Raw genomic sequence first — 25,674 nt, 5'->3', positions numbered from 1 at the left:
GTCTGACCAGTCAGTGTTGCAATTACGTAACTTTAGACTCTGGACTTAACAGAGGTCCAGTGTTTGGATGGCAAGGTGTACTACTTCAACTGGATGGAAGCCCCCTTCTCTCTTTAGATGCTGAAGTACTGTATATGACTTCACTTGGTTCAAAATGTGGTAAGCAAATTTAGTTGTGATTGAGTGGTTTTTTTTGCATGTTCTGCATTGAGCCCAGGATTTCTTCCCCCGAGTGCTTCCCTGAGGAACAACTGCAACGTGATTTAAAATATTTGCATAAATGATTTCCAGGGGGAGTAGAAGCTCTACTTGCTGATATTCTCTCTTCTATGCAACCACTAAGGGTTCAAGAGTTTTGTGGTCTATTCTAACTAATCAACCTTTCTGCCTTGAGTCAGGTACCTCATCCTTACGTGGTATGCAGTTTACATATATTGGAAAGCACTTATAACTTTCATTTTATGGAAGTTTATTATCTAGCCTGAGTATGGGTCTCTAGGCTATAAATCGTAACATATGAAGTGACAGGAGGAGTCCTATGAAGGGAACAGACTCAAAGTCATTCTGAATATAACATCGTACATGTGCAGAAATAGCAGCGCCTAATATTGTTGCAGGGTGATCCATCATGTGCGAGAAAGTTATGAAATGTTATATAAGGTTGTCCCAGATCTCTCTCGCTCACTTTAAATTCATTTCTGCCAGTACAGCTCCAGCATTATGATTTTGCTTGGCAGAATTTGTGGCTCTTGGCTAAGTCTGTTCCTGGAGATAGCCTCTAGGGTCACTTCCAGAGGGAAGTGGTTAAATGAACAATTAAGCCACTGTTATGGATTAATCAGATGTGTGCTCTGTCTCTCTTCTGCTTGAAATAAAGGGCTCAGAGGTTGCTAGCAATTCATTCAGCAGCATAAATTGAGCCTAGCTGTGTTGCTGAGTTAAATATGATCTACCATTTTGAACAGGAGGGTAGTCAGTTTTGTTATCATGGGTGAAAAGAAAAATATATTTTTTTGTAGATAGCATTTATATTAATAGCTAGAAATCAAGAAATTCAGATGAACTCTAGTCTCTGTCAGTAGCATAGTCCAGATGAATTAATCACCATCTTTTCAACAGGAGTAGCCTTTTCATCACTAATCATAGTACTGTATGTCAAGACTGAATAGATAAATGCTTCACTTCCCTTTGTTCTCTTCTTTCTCAGTGGCGGAAATCCTGTTGCTCAGTGTAGTAAGTTGCACTGGAGTAGGTCCACTGAACACATGGTGATCTGATAAGTCAACTCCTCTGTAAGTTCAATTGACTAAAATGGGCCTGCTCTAGTTGCGACCTACTTTAGCATAGTTAAATCACAATATTAGGCCCATTTGAATAAATGGAACTTGCAAAAGAATTGAATCATCAAATCCCGACTGCTTAAGTGGGCCTTCTCTAGTGCAACCTACTACACTAAACATTGGGATTTCCACCTGTGTCTTAGAATGGTCCACCAAGCCAGGCTCATAAATTCTCCTGGTGACAATTCCCAGCACTCTTTGCAGCTTGAGGCATTTGGTTCATATTGTGAAAATGTTACATTTACATTTCTCTCCTAATACATGTAGATGGATAATACAGGGAATTAAGAACAGGTCTGTAAAGCAAAGTCTCAGCGAGCGGCTGCACCAAAAGATGATAAGACTGGCATGAGTGTTATCTAATAAGCAATGTGGATAGTAGACAATGGATCTAACTACACACCAGTGGTCCATTTGCTTAGAGTAGCTTTGAAGCTAAATATGGTTTGTTTTATGAATAGATTTGGCCTCTCATGAATGAGGCTAAGTACTTGACTTTCAAGCTGTAAAATGCAAGTGGCTGAATCCTGGGAAAAATTAGCAGCAGACTAAATGCCTTGAATGCCCCTTTGGACTTTGTGAATGTACAGCATGCAAAAATTCTTCTGTAGAAGTGGGACAAGGACAACTATCACAGTTTGTTATAATTTACATTCCAAATGTTTTTTTGGTGTGTGTGCATGTGCATGCATGTGCGTGCGCACACATGAACATGTGCACAGAATAAAATACTGAAGCATTTTACATATGTAAACATGTATTTATATGTATGTATGTATGTATGTATGTATGTATGTATGTATGTATGTATGTATGTATGTATGTATGTATGTATGTATGTAAACATGCACACATACATGTAAATGCTCTGGTATTTTACTCTGTGCATATGTTCACCTATTTAAATTGAAAGCAGTGAAGCTCAGTGGTTTCAGTATCTGGCTGCGGAGCTAGAGGTAGGGAGTTTGGTTCCCCATGGTACATCATTTTACAGAGGCTGGGCTCAATGATCCATAGTGTCCCTTCCAGCTCTGAAGGTCTAAGATGATTATTATTATTATTACTATTGTGTTATTTGGGGATGAAAAAGTCCAGTCACTTGAGGGGGACTCACAGCATGGGTAGGCACTACAGAGAAGTGGCGCAGAATATTTCCAGCTAAGGTGCACTGTGGCCAAGTGCAATTTAAAACAGTAGTGCTGATGGGACAGACAAAGACAGGCCTAAGTAAATTTGGTTTTGTTCCCATCGGTCAGAACCCTGTGGATTGTTTTTCTTTTTAAACCCATGCATGCAAATCAAATCAGTGGTCTGTGCTCTCTGGTGGTGGGGTGGTTGTTGTACAGCTGTTTGTACACCAGTTGCAGAATAGCATCCAGCTAGTTTCTCTGGCCAAGCAGGGAAAGCAGAGATATTGATTGTGAATGTATCCAATGAACCCCCTGTCTAATTTTTTATAGCAAAATGGTTAAAGGGGGAGGTATGATTTTGTAAGAAAATATGCAAACCTCACACTGATAACTGCTGGTGCATAACAAGAAGAATACAACATAGCATGTGAATTCTGTTGGAACTTCAGATATGAGGTCAGTTCCAGGAATGATTGTTTCTGAAAGCACTTCTCAGACCATTCCTCTGAAATAACTGGTTGTTACCTAGCTAGACATTTTAATAAGTTCACACTGACTTCTGTTTGTTTTCTCTCTATATCTATTCATTTTCAGTAAACTACAGAAAATATAAGGCACAGAGCATTTCAGAGAGTTATTATATGATGCTTTATTTATGTACAGTAGGACCCCCCGTATCTGCAGGGGATTGGTTCCATGCCCTCCTGTGGATGCTGAAAACATAAATAATAGCAAATGCTATACATAACATGGTAAAAAAAGAGAAAAGAAATGCAGACATGCATATTTTCACCATGTATTATTAGAACTGGCCACAAGAGGGAGCCAGAGACCATGCTATGCATTCTTCAACAAGAAGATTACATAGCATGTCTATGGTTCCCTTTAGTGGCCAGTTCTGGTAAATACATCATGAAAATACATTTTCCAACTTTTTTTCCTTTTAATATTTTTTATATTTTCAGTTCATGGATAAGTGAAACCACAGATACTGATCCCATTGATACAGGGGTCCTGCTGTATTTCATTTATATCCCATCTTTATCTCAATACTGTGTCCCAAGGTCACAGTTCCATGTAATATAGAGAGCTTTAGTATATATCCACATAAATTTTAGCAATAATGTCTAATTATGATGATGTTTCTGTATTTAAACTAGCATATGCATGGTTAATGCAAATATCTTCCTTTTTGTGAAGATTCTCCTACTTTTTGGTGTCTATGACCTCCTCTTTGGAGATGAAGCAGTGGCCACCCAATCTTTGACTGGGTAACCCTTTAGGAAGAAGATGCCTTGCAACAGACACAATTGCCCTTTGTAAAAAAAAGGGGGGCATTACTACCCTTAATCCAATCAAAAAAGGAAGCAGAAGTACACTAGACGCATTAAAAGCCCAGATTTCTGTAATATCTTATGGGTGTAAAATAACTGTCTTCTTTGACGTATTCTGAGCCCTGTCCTATAAATAATTTTTAGCAGTCCTATAACAGTCCAGTCTATCTCGTCGTGCAGGTCATCAGCACAGTTAGGATTTGCTAAGTAACAGTTTGATAGTTCTGTTCCCATGTTATGGGGCCATTGTCACTTATTGTTTGTAACCCCACCTGGACATGACTGTCACCACCATGATGATCAATATAGGGCAGAGTTCCCCAACCCTTGGTCCGCGGCCATGGCAGGACTGGGCTGTCGAGACAGATCTCCACCCGCATGCATGGCCCATCACCCGCATGCACGGGTGCTTCGCCTACCCATGAGCATACACGCCCCTCCATGCATGCGTGTGAGTGCGCCCCTCCCCGCCTATCTGTGAGTGTGCCCCATCCCCTGCAAGCGCGGGGGGTGCCCCCAGTGCACAGACCCCAGCCCCCCATCTGGTCTGAGAAAAGTCTGGGGACCCCTGATATAGGGGATATACTGTATATTTGCACTCCTTGTTTCTGAAGAAGTGGATTTTGACCCACAAAAACTCAAAATGAAATAAACCTGCTAGACTATAAATAGCTGCAATGTTTTGCCTTTTTCTCCTCCTCTCCGTTTTATTTTTGCCAAAAGGTTGAGATGGACTAACACCTCTTTGGAAACCCCAGGAACAAAGTGTAACATCAGTATTCCAGCGATTAATGAGAAATTAGCCCGCTCGTCCATTTTTAGATTTTTTACAAATATATTTTTTTCTTTTTTCTTTTAGAAAGCTATTAGTAGGGAAATAACACCATAATCAATACACATAACTTATACAATTTTTTAAAAATCCACATTAATTGTATAATATCCACATATTTATTTTATGCACATGAGAGTGCCTAATATGAGAAGCATGGTGCTCAGATATGGAGAAGCAGAATACGGCATTCGTATGCATTATGGATTCCCTGATCATTTAAAACAATGCTTTCATGAGAAAGCAGGTCCAGAGAAACTAGCTTGTGCTAGTGCTGTCCATCAAAAGAGATTGTGAGCGATTCCTGCTTTCTCTTAGACAAATTGATATGATAAGAATAAAGATGGAACAATAGTAGGAAAGCACAGCAGGGTTATAGAAGTAAGGGGTATTTATTTGGACTCCTCTTAAATTTTTGTGAATGAATCAAAGCCATTGCACGCTAAAAGCCTGCCGGGCAGTACCCGGAGAGGCTGTGAGCATTTAGGCCTGGAAGAGGTACACCCGTGCATCAGCAGGAGCACAGGGCTGCGCATTACACCATGCCCTGTGTAGCCCAATGCAGAGTAGCGGGACTAGGACAGAGAGGGCAGATGGAGAATGGGGCTTCGGTTTTAGGGCCCCCTGGATGGCGACTGCTCTAATGACTCATGCTGGATATCCCTGACTATTTGTTTTCTAACATTTTTGTGTTCTACAGATAAATTCCTCCCAAAGCATCGAGACAGGGCAAGCAGATCATTTAAAAATTGGCAACTAGTTCTGATAAAACAGGGAAACAAACAAACAAAAAGGTACACTTCGTAAAATGTGTATTTTGTAGCTGGGTCATCACATTCATATGAAGGTGAGAACATGGCAGTAAAGAAGTTACAAGCCGTGATGGGCATGTATCATCTCCAGGCTTAAAAGGCAGGTACCTCAAAATGCCAGATACAGGGGAAGGGGTATCAGGAGACAGGTATCTAGTTGCCTCGTGTGCTCCCAGAGGCATCTGGTGGGGCCACTGTGAGATACGGGAAGCTGGACTAGATGGGCCCTTGGCTGGATCCAGTAGGGCTCTTCTTACAGTCTTCTGTAAGTTCCTTTGCCAAAGACAAAAGTAGCTCTTTGTCTGGAAGTAAACTCTAACCGGCAGTGCATTGGTATTTAAACTTCCATTTTATGATCACATCTCACATTTCTAGAGTTACAATTCTTGTACTCCCTTAATAATTTAATACTTATACAAAATTTCTAACTTTGATATCCACATTAACCCTCTCCCCTAGTCAGGCAGGTGATTGTGAGGATGTCTTGCTTGTACTGTAGATTATTTCTGTTGTTCAATTGCCCAGTCTAGCAATCTTGATGCCCTGGGAAGCACATATGGTTTTGTTTGTTTTGCACACTGTTAGAGGCTGACAGCAAATGGTCACTATACCTGTTGTATATTTCCATCCACTGCAGATATTACAGGTAAATCAGGACAGGGCATCAGATTCACTGCCTTGGCAATATAATAATAACAATAAAAAAAACTATTTAGGGACTAAGGGCTGTATGTTCTCTTGTAAAAGCAATATATCAGCTGATACTGTCAGGTTCTATAGAAAACTCCAGAGTGTGATTTACTATCTTAATTACAGTCTTGTGGCTTCATGCTGCTAAGCCTGAAATTACAATCATATTCTGAAGTTGATTTAAGAATATTCTTTGGTTAAGGCGGTAATGCAGCTTATTATGATTAATGTAATGAAATATTTATTGCACATTCTCTTCCACTCCTTTGTTTATCTGTTTACTTGGAAGGCCTGTGTGTAAAAAAGCATTGATGTCACAATTAGAAACTAAGTGGTTGTGATGGCAGCAGCATGATCACCCCTTCCGAAGGTAAGGAGCGTAGCTACAGTTCATCTCAAAAGGTTTGGAGTGAGAGGAGACAAATTCCCCTCTTCCTATATAGTTGGTCTGTGGGTCGGAGATCTGCGCTGCTCCAGAGGTTCTTGCAGTAGAACTCCCCATTCAGATCTTTTAGTCTTCAAGCCTATTCATTCTTGTCCACACAAAAATGATGTTAAACTCTATGGGGACTCATCTCAGAGGAGACACGCATAGGATTGTATGGTTTGTTCAGCTGTAAGGTAAAAGGACAAATGTCCAGTCATGTCCAACTCTAGGGTGCAGTACTCATCCCCATTTCCAAACCGTAGAGCCAGCATTTGTCTGAAGACAGTTTTTGTGGTCACGTGGCCAGTGTGACTAAACACGGACCACCGTTACCTTCCCACTGAGGTGGTGCTGATTTATCTACTTGCATTTTTACATGCTTTCGAAGTGCTAGGTTGGCAGGAGCTGGGACAAGTGATGGGAGCTCACTCCTTCACGTAGATTCAATCTTGCGACTGCTGGTCTTCCGACCTGCTGCACAGAGGTTTCTGCGGTTTAACCTGCAGCGCCATCACGTCCCTGTTCAGCTGTAAAAGGTTTTAAAGAGCTAATCTTCTGGTCAGCTGTGACAATCAGGCATCTAAACGTTACATGTCTTTCATTCACAGAATAACTAGAATGGACCTGTATTGGGTTGGGCGGTTCATAAATATTTTGGGATGCCCAGGCAATGTTCGTGCTGTTGAGACAACCTTTTGAAATCTGCAGCATAGCCTAGCTTAGCATTTAAAATCTGTAACTTTCAAATAAGCACATAACTAAGGAGAGATGGAGGGGATTGCCTAAACAGCTGATGATGGCACAGTGATTCTTGACTGTGAATTATCATGGTAGTTTGTTAATGCTGCTTCTAGAAAGTTTAGGCTTTTAGAGCTGTTGCCCATAACGCACTGGAGGTTCCCTCAAAAGAGAATTTCACCTTTCCCACCTTCTCATTTTTTAAATGGCAACAACACTTTATGCATGTCAGCCATAAGGGTCGACATGCATAATGAACATTTCCAGATGTTTGTAGTACAAGAGACTTGACCACTTTTCCGAACTTGATAAGGATGATAGCCTTTGAAGGAAATTTAGTGGAATTCAGGATCTTTATCTAGGATAAAGAAATGTATGAGGAAGGAAGCCCTGCTTCCTCTGCCATTCCTTTGCTCATGTGAAAACCAGCAAGTTTGAAGTGGAAATGCTCCCACTGGGAGAAATCTTTCTGCCCACTACCCTCTCAACACCTTAAGGCACTCTTAACTAATCAGTGCTCCAGGGAGTTAAGAAAAATCCACAAAGTCACGCGCTTTAATTCTTACACTAACCCTGCAAGGCAGGAAAACCAAAATACACAGGCTCCTAGTAGACAATCAAGGCCAAGGCCTAGTTGAGCACCAACAACCCTCTTCCTCCAAAAATAACCACACAATTGTAAAATTTTGTATTATATTGAAGGTGGCGGGGGGAGATAAAAATAATAAAGTTTTCAGGAAGTTTCAAAAGTTACAGAAGAGTCAAAAATTGGTGGAGCAAACATGCATTCAAAAAGGTTTTGAGGCAAAAGCAATTGCAGAACAATCCACGAGAAAATAAGGAAGCCAATGCATTCTGGCAAACCTCTAGCATAGTTCCAGAGCATATGTAGGTATCAAGTCAGGCAGCAGATGAGCATACCAGTCTATCCCCTTTCTCCATTTTTATACCATAATTTCCCTTTCTATACCTTTCAAGGAGATGTGCCGTTTGTCCTGAAACCTTCAAGAAGAGAGTAACCTCTCTCCCCCTCCCTTCGCTTCAGCTGAAACCATTCTTGCTCCTTAGCTCTATACCAAGGAGGAGCTTTGGCCTTGGAAGTAGCACTCTCACAGAGATATGGCACAAGTGGTATGGCCTCCCAATTAACAATGGGCATGTTCTCCCTCTTCTCCTGCCGCAAACTACAAGGCTGGCATTTCAAACACAACTGAAACCATGACCCCCTATTTCTCATTTTGTTGAAAAATGTGTTTATAGAACATACAAATACAGCAGGACCCCCTGTACCCACAGGATAAGTATCCACAGTTTCCACAATCTGAAAATATTAAAAGAAAAAAATCCAGAATTTTTTTCACATTTATTACCAGAACTGGCCACTAGAGGGGGCCAGAGACCATGCTATGAATACTTGTTGGTGAAGAATACATAGAATGGTCACTGCTGCCCTATAATGGCCAGTTCTGGTAATGCATGTGAAAATATATTTTTCTCCCCCCCCCCCCCTTTTTAGTGTTCACAATTCTCCCCGGTTTTCAGTATCCATGGGAGCTTGGAACCAATCTCCAGTGCATATGGTGGGCTCCTACTGTATGGTTGCCTCGATGTGAGGAACTATAGTGTGGCAACTCAAAGAGCAGGTGGGAACAGGAAACTGTGGTGCCTGCTAAGGGTTGTGAGGGAGGGTTCATGAGAAAAAGGCTAAATAAGCAACCAAGGGGGGGGGGGAGAAGAGAAACAAGTGTTAAAGAACAGCAATTGACGGTCCATTGACAAAGAGCTTGTGAACAGGACTAATTTGTTTCTGTCACAGGATAAGCCTGGCACATCCACTAGTCAATACTGTACTATATGATCATTTGGACCAATATAGACAAAATCTGGAGCTCAGCTCACTTTTGATCTTGCAAACAATGGCAGCTTGTTATAACTGCATAGCTCAAATCATGTTATTATTCCCAAAGGCACTGGTGGCTTTATAGGTACTACAATCTTCAGTTCACAAAAGATGCCACAATAATGTCATCGCAGGCATGTCATTCAGCTTTGCCAGGAAAGAGTAGGAAACCCCACGTGATCTACATTGTGACATTCTTATGTTGTGACAAGCCTTTCTTTAAAAATATAATTACTGTTTAGCATATTTCACATATTATAGTCATCATCATGGTTCGCTGATGTCTAAACAAGAGCATTTGGGAGAGTGATAGGCTGTCAGTTAAAATACTGGTGACAAGAAAAATTCTAAAATGATTATTGTCTGGAGGTGAGGATTCTGGACAACACATGTGTTGGAGCACAGGGCTGGGTTTTGGTCTGGTTTGTTTTTGGAATAGTTTGTTTTATTTTTGTCTAAACATTTCTATCCCACCTATTCTCTAAAGTTCTGGGTGTCTCTTTGGGATGCATTTGATATTTGCACTGGATAAAGCTCCTGATATTTGCTTTATGTGGGTACTTATTCTTAAAATTCACACCAGCATCATGTCTGAAAATAACCGTGATTGTAACAGCTGCATTGGGACCAACTGATCACGTTTGGCTGTCAGTCACAAGCAGTATAGTTTATCTGAACTGGGAAAAGACATAGTACTCAATAATGTTATTCTTTCCTAAATCAGGAAAGAACTTGACCTGTAGATTTTGCTAAAATCCCATAATTTCTTACCATTGTTAAGGCTGGCTGGAGGTGATAGGAAATGGACAATATCAGAAGGATCTACTGTGATTGGGTTCTTTCAAGAGTGTGGGCAGACCAGGAATTTTGGCGGGAAGAACAAATGGAGAAGACACGGCAGGTACAAATAACGGTTGTTTATTACGTTTAACATCTGGAATTCCAAAACCAAACGGATCCAATATCTCTACCTCTGGCAATAACTTGTAACTCTTTACTTTAAAAGGTTCAACATTTTTGTTCCCCCTTACATTCTCTTCACTCCAGGGATAAAGGTTGTTGCTGGGTTCTGCGCCGGCATGCTCAGCACCATGCATACTGTCCCGCAGCAGGGATGCTTCACATACCTGGCGAGATAAGAGCTGGAACTAAAGGGGATCTCTCTCATCCCCAAAGCTGGTGTAGGGGAGACCGCTCCCCAATTCCATCCCCCCTTTAGCTCACCCTTGTCTTTCTTGGGTGGATCCAGCAGGGTAGGGAGCAGTCCACCTCCAGTCATTAAGTTTGGGAAATCTCTCAGTAACTTCCAATTCTATCTCTGTCCTCTCCGGTCTCCTCAGTCTGTACACTCCTGTCCTCTTGTTTCATCTGTCTCTCTTCCTCCTCCTCCTCCTCCTCCTCCTCCTCTTTTATATCATCCCATCTCCACAAATCTAGCTCCTCCCTTATTTGTTTCTGCCTTCCCTCTGCCAGGAACACTTCAACCGCCTTAGTGTTCCCTGCTCCTCCGTCATCCAGTTTACTCACATCCCTCACTCATTTCCTCTTGTTTCTTCACGGAGGACAGCACACTCCGATTCTCTCGCTCACACCTACATTCCCCAGCCATGGCATAAGTTCTTCTTCTGAATTTAACTTTTTGGATACTTAAAATTCTATAACTTCCATAAAGGCAATAATGGTAGAATAAACAGAGCGATGCAATCCTGTATGCATCTATACAGAAGTAAGCTCCACTGAGTTCAGTGGCATTTACAGGTTATCTTTCTGGAATTCCAGCCTTGTTGTGACAAGATAGACATGATGGGTTACTTCTCAATAAACTGTAAATTGAGAAATTTAATGGCAAAGGATGCACAAGTAATTCTAATTTATACTGTTGGCCATCAAGATATTACAGATTAAACAACCCAAAGAATCTTAGAACTGCGGAGCTGGAAAGGATCCTTCAGTGGTCCCCAAATTTTTTGGCACCGTGGCCCAGTTTAGCGTGTGTGCGTGTGTGGACTGGGGGGCATCTGTGTATGTGTGAGCGGGGCATTGTGTGTCCGTATGCGCGTGGGCGGACATGCGCGTGTGCATGGGGCATGTGCAAGTTTGTGGGTGGGGCATGCGTCCGTGTCTGTGTCAATGGGCAGGACATGTGTGTGTCCTTGTGTGGAGGGGCGTATGTGTAGGGGGCCTGGGAGATCTGTCTCTGCAGCCTGGTCCTGCCAAGGGGTTGGGGACCCCTGTTTTAGATCACTGAGTTCAATCTGCCAAGGAGGCACAATGGGGAATTGAACTCACAGTTTCTGGCTCTGCAGCTTGATACCTAAACCATTGAGCTATCCAGAATTACAGCACAATCCTATGGATGTTTACCTAGAAGTAAATTTGGTTTCATTTCTTGTGGCTTACTCCCAAGTAACAATGTATGGAGTTCAAGCTGTGTAACACAATCCTTAGGAAGTTTCCTTGGAAATGCATCCAGTTCTGTTAAGCATGCCGAGAATCGTTTCCTTAATGATAGAAGGTCAAAACTGTTATAAAGTAAAAGAAATCGTAATGAAAGAGTAGGAAATCCAAAGCATTTTGAAAATAAGGCCAAGGATATGGAGCAGGGTTGCTATTTCCAGAGGTGAATATAAAAGCATCTAATAGTGGGAGTGGAAGTGGGGTAGAAGGAAATGTGAAATAAGTAGATGACAGTTCCGGATGTAATATTTAGGCTGTTAGTAGTCAGAGATCTGAGATATCGAAGTTCAAATCCTCACTGAGCCATGAAAATCAATGACTGACCTTAGGCCCAGTCACTTTCTGAGCTGTTGTGCCTCACCAAGCAATTGTGAGGCTAAAATGGGAAGAAGGATGGCCACGTACATCATCTTCAGCTCTTTGGGGGAAAGGCGAGGTATAAATATAACTAAGAAAAAATGAGGGTAGCGGCAGCTGAAGTGTAAGATTTCCGTACTGCAAAATGTTTTACAGTTCATTCCACTAGTTTTGGACTGCAATCTCAAACATAAGGAGTTTATGTCATTAGAGTCTGCCAGCGACTATGCTATGTATTCTTCACTGACATGTATTCATAGCATGGTTTCTGGTGCCCTCTATTGGCCAGTCATAGTAATACATATAAAAAAAATTTTCTGGATTTTTTATTTTAATATTTTTAATATTTTCAGATCATGGATAAGTGAAACAGTGGATACTGATCCCATGAATAAGGAGGCCCCACTGTATAGCCTTCCTTTGTTAATGCCTTTGATGAACACTTCAGAACATATTTTTTAAACCCACATATTAAAAACAAAACAAAACCGTGAAAGGAATTCATTTTTGAAAAACATCCTTTGTATATGGCTCAAACATACAGTGGTGCCTTGCTTAGTGATTGCTCCGTTGACCGACGAAATCGCTTAGTGACGGGGTTTAAGCGATCGCAAAAGCGATCGCTTAGCGATGGTCCCTATGGGGAAAATTTGCTTTGTGATGATCGCAGGGAAGTGATCACCGCAAAGCCCCCATTTTCGGCCAGCTGATCGGCGGTTTCAGAATGGCCGCTGGAAAAACAAAATGGCCACCCGCTATGTTGCCTCGCTTTAGAGGCACCGAAAATGGCTGCCCCTGTGGAGGATTTTCATTTAAGGTTAGTTTTGAAGCCCATAGGGACACATTAATGGTGTTTTAATGTGTTTCTATGGGCTTTTTAAATCTGTTTAGCGATGAAATTGCTTAGCAATGTTTTTTCCTGCACGGATTAACGTTGCTAAGCGAGGCACCACTGTATATGGACTCTGCCAGCATAATAACTCCGTGAACAAAGTTCTAACACTATATAATGATGCAGAGAGCCTTTTCTACACTGAAAATAGGACAACAAAATGCCTGGAACTGTTTACTTACACTCCTTGATAATAATTAATTTGCATCAAATAACTTTATTTTAGAAAGCATGCAATTCTTGTCACAGTGATCAACATGAAAGATGATGTCGTCAAAATGGCTGACACATAAATTGTATGCCTGTCAGCATTTCATAACGAGCCTGGAATGAAATCTAACCATAGAAGAAAGGCATCCCCACATTTTTCCTTTCTTTGGTTTCCTTCCTCGTCGTTTAGTCGTGTCCGACTCTTCGTGACCCCATGGACCAGAGTGCGCCAGGCCCTCCTATCTTTCACTGCCTCCCGTAATTGTGTCAAATTCATCTTGGTTGCTTTGATGACACTGTCCAACCATCTCATCCTCTGTCGTCCCCTTCTCCTCTTGCTGTCACACTTTCCTAACATCAAGGTCTTTTCCAAGGAGTCTTCTCTTCTCATGAGATGGCCAAAGTACTGGAGCCTCAGCACCAGGATCCATCCTTCCAGTGAACATTCAGGGTTGATTTCCTTTAGAAATAATAGGTTTGTTCTCCTTGTAGTCCAGGGAACTCTCAAGAGCCTCCTCCAGCAATTCAAAGGCATCAATTCTTCGGCGGTCTGCTTTTTTTATGGTCCAGCTCTCACTTCCATACATCACTACTGGAAAAACCATAGCTTTGACTATTCAGACTTTTGTTGACAAGGTGATGTCTCTGCTTTTTAAGATACTGTCAAGGTTTGTCATCGCTTTCCTCCCAAGAAGCAGGTGTCTTTTAATTTTGTGGCTGCTGTCTCCATCTGCAGTGATCATGGAGCCCAAGAAAATAAAATCTGTCACTGCCTCCATATCTTCCCCTTCTATTTCCCAGGAGGTGATGGGACCAGTGGCCATGATCTTAGTTTTTTTTGATGTTGAGTTTCGGGCCGTTTTTTGCACTTTCTTCTTTCACCCTCATTACAAGGTTTTTTAATTCCTCCTCATTTTCTGCCATCAGAGTGGTATCATCTGCATATTGGAGGTTGATATTTCTTCTGGCAATCTTAATTCCGGCTTGGGATTCCTCCAGTCCAGCCTTCCGCATGATGTATTCTGCATATAGGTTAAATAAGGTGGGGGACAATACATCACTATTGGAAAAACTATAGCTTTGACTATGAGGTGGGGAGACTGAAGCGAAATGAAACACCAGTGACGAAAATGCTTAGTGTTTCATTTTGCTTCGTGAAAGTGTGTTTCCCCAAACTGCCCATGAAACAAACCACAAACTGGGCTAATTTGTGGGTGGTTTTGTTTTGTTTTTGGTCTGTGGTTCATTTTGTGCCCATCTCCAGTTATCACTGTGATTGTTACTGTGATTGTTATTTAGGTTGAAGGTCTCTGCCCCAAGTGACAGAGGGATGTTGCTTGTAGAAAAGTTGGGGATTAGATACACTACTTGGTGTTTTGTCTTTTTGCTGTTTAAAAGTGTAAGCTTGCTCTCCTACGTTTGGGGGTTGTGTGGGGATAACGAAAGCTCCATTGTGATGGACATTTCAAGCATACTTTAAGTTGACATCATCAGAGTATCTACTCTCGCTTGCCTTCTCTGTAAACATGTCCTTATACTTTTGCCCCCATCATGTTACTTCTGTTTGTTTCCTCATGGTAATGACGGCTCTGGAACATTAATATATTCTACATTAATGTAGAATATTACTCTAACTGCCTTTAAAAAGAGTGAAAAAGTACCCCCTTAACTGTCTGATTTCATGGAATCTCAGCTGGAGTGCACATTTTTCTGTGTGTGAAGTACAGACAGGAGGTTAATTGCAAGATTCAGATTATGGGATGAAAGAAAGTTAAACCTTTTCTCCGACATCACAATTTCAGTCACAATCACTTTTTCTCTGAGCTGCCATTAGCCCTGGAATGGAAGTTGTGGAGTTATCAGCATGTTTGATTATGTGGTGGGGGAAGAACTTCCCTTTCCACCCCTCTCTTCCTGCCCACTTTAGTCCTCCTGATTGTAGTCTGATAGTTCCATGTCTTCTATTTAAACTATTAAAAATAAACACGCTTTGTTAACAATCAGTTCACTAGCTCTAATTTGTCAACACTTCCAACTAAAAGTTCTTGTTTTAGTTGTTAGATGGCATTACGTTATTCTTTTAGCGTGACTAACATTCCTTGTTAGTACAGGTCATTGCTTTTTTTGGTAATTTTTCATGGTTGTAGCTATTGGTAATTTAGGAAGATTGATTTAATGATTTAACTGACAAATTAATGAATTAATTTCATAACCCTTTTCTGGGCTAGTAATAAGAAATGAATTTTCTTCATCAATCTAAAATTAACAAGTTAGTACTAAGATGAACACTTCTAGGCTATGAGAATAATTGCACATTATGTTCACACAATTCACATAATACGCAGTTCATCTCTATGTGCCAAGAATCTAAATTGTAAGATTGTTTAAGTAAGTACATGTAAGTGAACAGGAAGGGTTGGGAATGTAGGTGTTTGGGCAGGGAAAAATCATACCTTTTTGGTTCTGGTGCTCTAGGTTCTGTTTAAATATTCAATGTGTTGGTTTTAGCCTTGTCACAAATAGTATTACAAGTCATAACTGACAGGCAGAATAATAAGATTCTTACTAATTTTAAATTCCCTCAGTGAGTTAGATATTTATGTATTTATTTAAAATATTTTTACTCCGCCATTGTCCTTAAAAAGAGCCCAAGGCAGTCCACATCATTAAAAGACAGTATTTAAAGCAACCATGGTGAATATACAAATACAAAAAGACTCAAACAAATACTATAATAAAAAACATAAGCAACACCAAAACACAGTCAAAGCAGTAAGGTACAACAAGGTACAACTCTACTCAGGCAGCCAGGCACTTAGGGAAAGCTTACCTGAAGAGAAATGTCTTCCCTAGCTTGTGGAAAGATAGTAAAGATGGGCCAGCTTAGCCTCCTGTAGGAGGGAGTTCCAGAGTCTGGGAGCAGCAAGAAAGGAGACTCTCTCCTATGCACCCACCAAGTGCACCTGTGAAGGTGGTGGGACCAAGACAAAGGCCTCTCTTGATTATTTTAACGCGTGGGCTTATAAAGGGAGTTGTGGTCCTTGAGATAGCTTGGGCCCAAGCAGTTTAGGGCTTTATAGGTTAGAAACCATGTTAATGTGATTGTTTCTGCTACAGTACTATATAAAGCAGATCTTCTGCATAACACCTTAATTTTTTTTTTAGTTCTATACAGCTGATAGTAGGCTTTGCACAAGAGATTATCAGGGTGATAGTTCAATAATATATTTAGTAGTGCTGTCTTTATGGTATCTGTGTCCTTCTGGATGTTACCACCTCTGCTTTTGTCATGTATAACAAATAGTTCACTGCACTGTATTGACCATAGATGTTTTGGTTAGTGTGTACATTGACATGCTGTGTGAATATGTATTATACCAAGAGGTGCAGCTGATTGAGCATGTTGAGAAATTCACTTCATTAAAAGTATTTTTGGTATACAAAATGTGGCTTTAATTTTTAATTGGAACCAGTACCATCTCTGGTTTCACAAATGAAATGGTTCAGAAGACTTATACCTTTCTTGATTGGGCCTTTGAACACCACAGTGCAAAGTCAATACAATGTTTTCTACTTTCTAGCTTGTTCCAAAATTAGAGCAACTCAAAATCTTAGATTCCAACCCCCTCCCTGTCCATGCCCTCAAAATGTGCGCCAGTGACTTGAATAACATATTGGTTTGTTTTTCACAATCCATAATTACATCATTTGTGAAACTGAAATTAGTTTTTCAAAACACGACAGGTATGTAGAAAAAAAACCAATACCTTTGTGATTGTGAACATTAATATATTTTTTTTCATTTTAAGGAAAATTTCAATTTGAGAAAATTCCAATCTCATAAATTCATTCTCTCCCATCTCTTCTCTTGCTTCTCCAGACCAAGATGAGAGAGCTGCAGAATTAAGCAGAGACCAAAATGAAAAAACCATACGCAGTACCCAGACAGCACTCCGTAATTTCAGGGAGTTCCTTATCTCTAAATATCCCTCGGAAACCAGGGAGATCTATATAATTCCTTGCAAAGAGCTGGATGCTTACTTAGCGTCATTCTTTGTTGATGCCCGGCAGAAGGACGGCTCGGAATATGAGCCAAATAGTTTAGCCAACTACCAATGTGGTTTAGAACGGTACCTCAAGGAGCACAGATACGGATACAGTATTACTAGGGACAAGGAATTCAAGCGGTCTCAAGAAGCACTGAAGCAAAAGCAGATGGAATTGAGGTGCAAAGGGAAGGGCAACAAGCCACACAAATCAATGAAGCTTACCTTCGCAGATGAGCTTATCCTACGCAAAAGAGGTCTGCTGAGCCGATATAATCCCGAGGGACTGCTAAACCTGGTCTGGCTTAATAATACCAAGGCATTCGGCCATTGCACAGGCTTTCACGGGTCTACCCTCAAATGGGGGGACATCCGGCTTCGGGTGACAGAGACTGGTTTGGAATATTTGGAATGGATGGGTCAAGATAGCACTGACGGAAATATCAAAACCAAGAGAGCAGGCACAGACTCAAGAGTGTATGCGACACAGCATGCTCCGCAGACCTGCCCCGTGCAGGACTACAAGGAGTATGCACAACGGCGCCCCCCTGCAATGAGGTATGAGGATGCCCCTTTCTACTTGTCCATCAAACCGGTGGTTAATCTGGCCGCACTTCATTGGTACAATTGTCAAGCTCTGGGTAAGAACAAGTTGGCTAAGATGGTCAAGACTATGTGTGAGAAGGGGAACATCCCGGGCAGAAAAACCAACTTCAGCGTATACCAGAGTTGCAGCACGCTCTCTGAAGCTCAAAGTAACCAGCTGGTATTGATCTGCAACAATTTAAGCCAACAGGCTGCTCAGTCAATGGCGAGCCATTCCAGTTCTGGCAACTTCATAGTATCTGCGTCTTATGACTCTTCATCAGATACTGCTTGAAAAATCTCTACTATAGTTGGGAACATTCTGGATTTGAGCCGAACAGCATGCATATGCATCAACTGTGACACTAAAATACCTTCCTGACTCATCTTCCCCCCCCCCCCACGTTCATTCACTTTATTAAAACAAATAATATATATTTTTCTTTTTATATATATAAATATGTGAATAGAACTAGTTTAGTATAACTTATATAGTATTTATAGTGCTAATATATGGAAGAAATGGAGCCTACAAGTGGAGTGCATATATAACCACATATTTTAAAAAAAGAGAAATAGTTTTCAGCCTTAAAAGGGATAGACCGTGATCTCTAGGCACAATCAACACTGCAAATGGAAACCATGGCTTGCCTCAGAGTATAATGGAAAAAAAACATTTAAAGCAGGATACCTAGTGTGGTATAGTGCAATGGTCCCCAGTCTTGGGCCTCCAGGTGTTCTTGGACTTCAACTCCCAGAAATCCTGGCCAGCATAAATGGTGGTGAAGGCTTCTGGGAGTTGTAGTCCAAGAACATCTGGAGGTCCAAGGTTGGGGGCCACTGGTATAGTGGATAGAGTGATGGACTAGGACTCAGGAAGCCTTGTTTCAAATTTCCACACAGCTACGGAAACTCACTGGGGTTGTGGTGCTGGTAAATAATAATAAATAATTGTATGCTGTCTAGTCAATTCTGAGTTATAGCAACCGTTTTTAAAGTTTTTTTAGATAGAGAGTACTCAGAGGCAGTTTACCGTTCCCTTCTAGGGGCATCCTAGGACTGTGCAGCTTGCCCGTGGCCACACAGGCTGGCTTTTCTGGTACACACAGTGGAGAACTGAACTCCCACTTTTGGCTTTGCAGCCAGTTATCTGATTCATAGAGCTATTCAGCAGAGGAACTTGTAAAACCACTCCTAAAATATCTCACTTACGTTGAAAGCCATATTAGGGGGTTGCTATAGGTCAGTTCCGACTTGATAACACATATCATAGAATCACAGAATAATGGAGTTGGAAGGTGAATATAATGCCATTGACTCCAACCCAGGATTCCTGAATGCAGGAATCCAAAGTATATCTGACAGTTGGTTGTCTAATTTTCTCTTAAATTATTAAATTATTGTCTGCTTTAAGCTATGTTAAATAACATCACAAGCTTTCTCTTCTTTATAGAATTGTTTCCCATGGTTCTTTGGTTCAGAAACGTGCCAAGTAAATAGATATAAAGCTGCTTTAAATTTGTGGTGTGGATACATCTTGAGAAGATCGTTTGTGGAGACAACAATGTTCATAAAGGGGACCTGATTACAGCAGACATTTTCTGCATGATCTCTGTGGCAATGGATGGAATGAGATACCCAAGAGTGTTTTTATGCATTTCTTCTTCTTGGCACTGAGGTTCTGCCAAAAACACTGGCACTGGATTGTTCCCAAAACGCATCACTAGCACTTAAACTCTTTTTTAAAAGAGTATAAGTTTCCCATGACAGCTCATGCTTTTGGAAATTTGAGGTATTAATGGCACATTCATTCAGATTCGGGGCGAGGGAGAAGAAAGACAGTAAGAGATGCTGTTTACTTATTGTTTTGCTCGGCGGGGGGAATAAGATGATCAACAGAGTAAAAAATATCAATGATCTTCTGAAAAACTGAATGCTTACAACAGTGATTCCCAAACTGTTCAACATCAGCTTTTAATTTCAAAAAATCCTCATCCTTCCCCACCTCTTTTTTAAAAAAATCTTCATCCAATTCCATTTTAGCACAAACAAATAAATAATGAGTATTTTAAAGTTAGGAACTTAATAACATTATAAGCACAAATAGATTTTCTGGATAATTCTAAATTCTAGAAACGGTATCTATTATAGAAATTTGTTTAAGCTGTTTTTTTTTAAAAAAATCTTTATGAAAATTTCAGTCTTACTTGGCCTTTCTTCAACCCCCATCCAGAGCGCACACACCAGTGTAGGAGATCTGTTTGCTGCTGCCCCCCCAAAAAAAACTTATTGGCAAACAAGCAGAGTGTTATTCAAAGAAATATTTAAAAAAGGAAAAGAGAATTTGCAGTCTCAACCATGTGGGAGACTCAGTCTACCATGTAGCTATAGTACATGCGTCGAGGTCAGGAGCAGAGAATTACATATCTGCTTTTGTCGGAGGCTAAGGAAGAAGAGACCAAACAAATGGAAATTAAGCAAACAAACAAAGAGAGGAGCAACAAGCCAGAGGTAGGGGAAAAAACTTTGGTTAGTGGCAAGGCATATTTAGGCTGTGAAGCCCCCTTCCCACGGAAATCTAGTACTGTATCAGGTTACATGCAGGATTGTTAATCTTGCTTGCTGGTGCTTGTATTTTTAGCTCTCCCAGACTGAATCCAATATTATTTTCAAGTCTCCTCAAAAGTTCTTGCAATTACAGTAAATCTATAGCTATGCTATGCAGCTAATACCTTGTGTATACTACTGGACAAAGCATTTAAGTTCTGGCACTTCATGTTAACTGAGATATAAAGCTAATACCTGGGGCCATCACTCTTCCACGCTGTAAGCAGTGCTTTTACTGAAACAAGTGGAAGGCTGATTTGTATTGTCCAAGGAACATAATTTAACACAGATGGGGAACATCCAGCACTCTGGGGCCAGCAGCATAGATCCACTGAGACAACTTCTATATAAATCCCATTGAGTCAGTGGGTTTACTCTAGTTGTAGCTCACAACATATATTGACTCTGATGTTTTTCACTACTACATCCAAGTCCAGACCTGGAAAGTGAGTGTCTCCTTTCCTTTTGGTTGCATTTTCCTTCACTGTCACTATCTATCCCAATTTGAGTGAGAGCCTATGCTATATTTTACTTAGCTTTAATTAGGGGAAGGATGCAGGCAGGACTGACAAATCTAAAAGTGGCCACTGAGTCACCCTTTATGGGTCAATGGCCAGAAGTATACAGTATTTGGTATTAGATTATTTAGTACATGATGACTAACTGCTAGGACTGCTGATAGAAGGGGAAGGGGAAAGGGTATCGGTGTGCTCTTGTGTCTATAACTACAGCTTAACCTGAAACAAACCACTGGGGAATTGCTTTACACAGTCAACCTTCGATTTACAAACTTAATCCGTTCCAGAAGGACGTTTGTAACTCAAAAAGTTCGTAAGTCAAATCAAATTTTCCCATAGGAATCCACTGAAAACCTATTAATCCATTCTGGCTGTTTATGGTTCTTAGGTCGAGGGGTAGTTTGTAAGTCAAAGCAGTAGTTCCCATAGGAACTAATGCAAAGCTGGTTAATCCGTTCCTACACTAGGGGCAGATTTTTTTCTTTTTTCCCCTTTTAACCTAAGATGACAGAACACCTTTAAAAGCACCTTTTCAGCCAAGACAAGACAAGACAAGCACCTGAAAGTTCAAATTTCGTGCTTTCCCCGCCTCTTGCGAGTTTTTTGCGTTCGTAACTCGAATCAAAGTTCGCTAGTCGAGGCTATATTTTCCTATCAGAGCAGTTCATAACTAGGGCCGTTCATAAGTCGAGGGTTGACTGTAGAAAGGAAATAAATATTACCTCTTGCTGGTGTTTGCTGATGCTTAAGTACACTGGTGCAACAACAAATTGAAAAGTTGGCAGTCTTCATACCTGTGTGGAAGCTGGCATTTTTAATTTTATGGGAATGAGGAACTGAACCCACACCAGGTTTTAATCTGAACTTTAAAGAAATATTTTGGGGATGTGTTACAGCACCTTTGATAGCTCCTGTAAAATTCTGTTAAAACTCAGAGTTGATTTGCCCACACGCCCTGCATAATCAGTCTCCAGCCTCTGTTTTAATCATGAGCTTAACTTTTGGGAGAGAAAAAATTGAATTTGAAATGATCTGGATGTTTCATTTTTCGGTGTTGCTCATCAAGTGGTGAAAAAGCACATGGGAACTGACTCTGTGTCCCATTTGGTGCAGGTCCAGGGCAAAATGAAAAAAAAATCTCCCAGACCAAACCTGCCATCTGTGGCTTTGATCTATACACTGAGTTTAAACCTGTGATTGATTCCCATCAAAGAATGCAGTCTCTTTTTAAAGTATGTGGAAACTTTAGCTAAATTATATGTGGCTCTGGTAACCAAAAGATAGCCAGGACTAATTCAGATCTCAAAAACATTTCTTCGGCCTCTTGGAGACACCCCCCCCCATCAATTTTTAATTTTGTGACAGAATGTTTGCCTGTAGTTCCACTTATTTTCATGTTGTCCAAGTTATTCCACGCATTAAGGCCACATCTCTCCTTGGGAGTTTATATGCAGTACTTCTAAACTCTGGAATCTGAACATTTTACTCCATAACAACAACGCCTTAAATGCTAAATTCACTGAGCAGATTTCCCATTCTTGAGGAAAGTACCATTCTAACCCTACAGACCACTGCCTGGAGTAACCACTGGGTATATTATGGGTGCACATAGTATGCATCTGGGTCTTGCTTTTCAAAACTGGAAATTGATTTCTCGCCACTGTGCATTGATTTTTAGCAGCCTGTACTGTCCTCAGATGGTCCAAGGAACAGAAAATCCTCCCCCCCCCCGCCGCCACAAGTCATGGGTGCTGCCCACCCCAGGACTATATAGAAGTTGGCCATCCTTCTTGTTCTGACCAGTTCTCTATTCTAAGTAATGACAACTTTTTAACAACATTTTTTAGAACAAATAGAATGGAGAGGCTATTTTGCATATAGAAAGGAATCTCTGTCTTGCCAAAAAAAAAAAGCTATGCATTGTGTAATTCAGTGATGTTCCTGTTAAATATGCATGCTTTCTATATACATTGGTGATATTTGTACAATTGTTAACCATGGCTGCTATAACCATTTATTGTAGTAGAAAAGGGGTGGATATGTCGGGAAATGGTATTGTTTACTGTGAGACTGTGCTAGTTAACAGTTTTTCGTGTGACATTGCTATGTGTGTCTTTTGCTTTTTTTGATTCATTATTTGGAGCCCATAATAGTGCTTTCTTTAGAAGGATATATTGTGTTATGGTTGACAAGTTATTGCACATTTTTAAGTTGTGTTCTTCTACACATTGAATCAAAGAACAAGGCAAATAACTTGTCTTTGGGGAACGCACAATTATTTTTGTTAAAGATAATGGAGAGATTATTTTACAGTGCACTCTTATCCAAGTCTACTTGGGATAAATTCCATTGATTTTGATGGGCAGTATGAAAGTCAAAATAAATAAATAAATAAATACTCCCCCAAAGGTTGACTGTTCCAAGCTTCGGAGCTGATGCACATGTTATTGCTATCCATTGGGATGCAACAAAAATGATCCTGCTGTAATGTGCTAAAACACCCACTATATGAGTAATGGCTGTATAGTAAGTTATGAGATCCCACTCCTCTCCTAGTAGCTACCTGGAAAATGGAGCAGGAGATTAGTGCTCATAGCTGACACAATGGATTCTTCTGTATATTTACAGCTGGGGCTCAGATTATATTGGATAAAACTTTCAACATAAGTAATTTGCTCGGGCTTGTCACCATTTGGATGTCAATGCCATCATTCATCTGACAGGAAATTCCCTACAATATGTTGTAGGATAGTGTGATTTAGCTATGACTCTCTATGGTGTGAATACCAGGGGCATAATGTAGCCTGGGCTCACAGGGTCAAAGTTCCAGCGCTTTCTAAGAGTAGTTAAGGACTATGACAATCATCCCTCCCTCTGTCCCTCTAAGCTTAGCTGCAATCCTCACAGTGGCTAGAAGAGAAATGGATTTTCCCAAGGGTGAGATTTTGTTGCAAGCTATCTCTGTTGTAAAGCAGAGTCTTTGAGGGTGTTCTGTTACTGAATGGGCAGTTAAGACCATGAGCTCTACAGAAGAGCTGCTCCTTAATTGTTGATATGGAGTGATCTGGCATTCTCTGTTTTGGGGTTCTTGTTCCATGGGCTGGCTAGCTATGAGGATTGTCATGATGAGCACCTACAGTTCCAATTTCAACACTACACTACTCGTAACTCATCTGGTAAAAAAAAGAACAACATATAGTCACTTCAGAAGTGATACTTCAATAAAAGCTGTTCTCTCCTACCATGTTCACTGCAACTATCAACTTGAACTGGGGCTGACGTGTGATTAAGTTGTTATTGCAAAAATAAAAGCATTTGTTGTTGTGCCCACTTACACAGAAACAAACAAGGAAAAATCAGGTGCTCAGTCCAGAAGCACAAAGAAACAGCCTTCCTTCAACTTGCAGGAATATTGGTTGAGAATCATCTGTACCTTCTTAACACCTCAATACAGCCAAATACAAATTGCATGGAATTTATTAGGAAGATTGGAAAATGTTTTGAAATGTTGATTAATAGTTTATGTGCCCATTTATATAACTGCCATTAAGAAAGTGTTAATCATGTGTTCATCACTGAGAGCTTTTGTTTTACAAGTGCCAAATCTAATGTTTTGGAATTACATTTCATCTCATGTTTAGTGCCTGCAACTGTATTAAAATGTTTTGGAGAAGACTTTTTTGGAAGAGGTTGATTCCGTTGTATACTGAATGTTGACAACTCTTGTGTGGCATTTATTGTCCCAAAATACGTGTGCGTACAGCCTTAAAAGATGTAAGACTTGCACCTTAATCTTCATGGCATTTGCATGGAAAATGAGCCCCAGCAAGTGAATCTGGGGACAATTCAAATGACCAGATTAGAGTCACAGAAATCTAGGTTAATGGATCCCTGCAGAGTGTGGTATTTAAGGTATTAGATGGACAGAATGAATGCTTCATTGTGGGCCAGCTATCAGGGATTCTAGGGCAGGAGTGGAGAACATCTAGCTGTCCAGATGTTGAATTACAACTTCCATAAACCCCAGACAGTACCAGCAGTTGTGAGGTATTATGGGAGTTGCACTCCAAAAACATCTGGTAAGCTATTACATTTCTTGCCACTGCCCTATGGTTTGAATTCAGGAGCCTCCTAGGATTATGTCTCCTCAAACTGCCCAAGTGTCTTCAACCATGTGTTTGACCTTCTACCATGGGGGACGGGGAGAGGGATTGAAGGATGAAGGAAACTGGGTGGAGAAAAGTTCTTAGAAGCCAGCGCCCTACTGGAGACTCACATAGGAGGGATCAGCAGTGCATAGTTTGATGAGAGATTGCTTTTTCTTCTCTGATTCTGAAAGCTCCAACTAAGAACTTTGGCAGAGAAGAGGAAACTCTGTCACAATTTGAGGTTTTCTTTAGAAAACAGTACTTTTTTACTAATATGAATGAATACTAATGAATTACTTTTAAAAAAAAGTAATTCATTACTCCTTGCTCATTATTTTAACAGTGCCTTTTTACTTCTTCATTGTTGTCTTCTTCACATTTAAACAATTATATTGGCTACCTTGCCCTGCTCTGTTGTTTTTTAATAGTATCTATTGTTGATTTAATGGATTTAATGAATTTACTCCATTTTTATGGTTTTTACAGTGGGTTGATTTACTTGGCTTCATGAATTTTTAAACTCAGCTTTATTTATTTTATCCTTTTAAACAGTGTCTAAGCCACCTTGAGCACTGTTTTTTTAATGTGAAGGTTGGGTATAAATGTAAGAAATGAGTAAGTGAAAATAAATGAATAAGGCTGATACAAGGT

At 40.5% G+C, this 25,674-nt stretch overlaps 1 protein-coding gene across 2 annotated transcripts in view; it reads left to right on the top strand.

Annotated features, from left to right (window-relative positions):
- LOC110077722 (uncharacterized protein KIAA1958) overlaps positions 1 to 24,550 on the top strand; it is a 72,673-nt gene extending 48,123 nt beyond the window's left edge. For both annotated transcript variants that reach the window (XM_020791089.3, XM_078384870.1), the window contains exon 3: positions 17,000 to 24,550. In XM_020791089.3, the coding sequence (XP_020646748.3) occupies positions 17,000 to 18,045 (1,046 nt within the window). In that variant the 3' untranslated portion in view covers positions 18,046 to 24,550. The remainder of the gene's footprint in view (positions 1 to 16,999) is intronic.
- Positions 24,551 to 25,674: the final 1,124 nt, after the last annotated feature.

Source organism: Pogona vitticeps, chromosome 2 (assembly GCF_051106095.1).
Source record: "Pogona vitticeps strain Pit_001003342236 chromosome 2, PviZW2.1, whole genome shotgun sequence".
Taxonomy (NCBI): Eukaryota; Metazoa; Chordata; class Lepidosauria; order Squamata; family Agamidae; genus Pogona; species Pogona vitticeps.
This window is presented reverse-complemented; position numbering and strand designations above follow the sequence as displayed.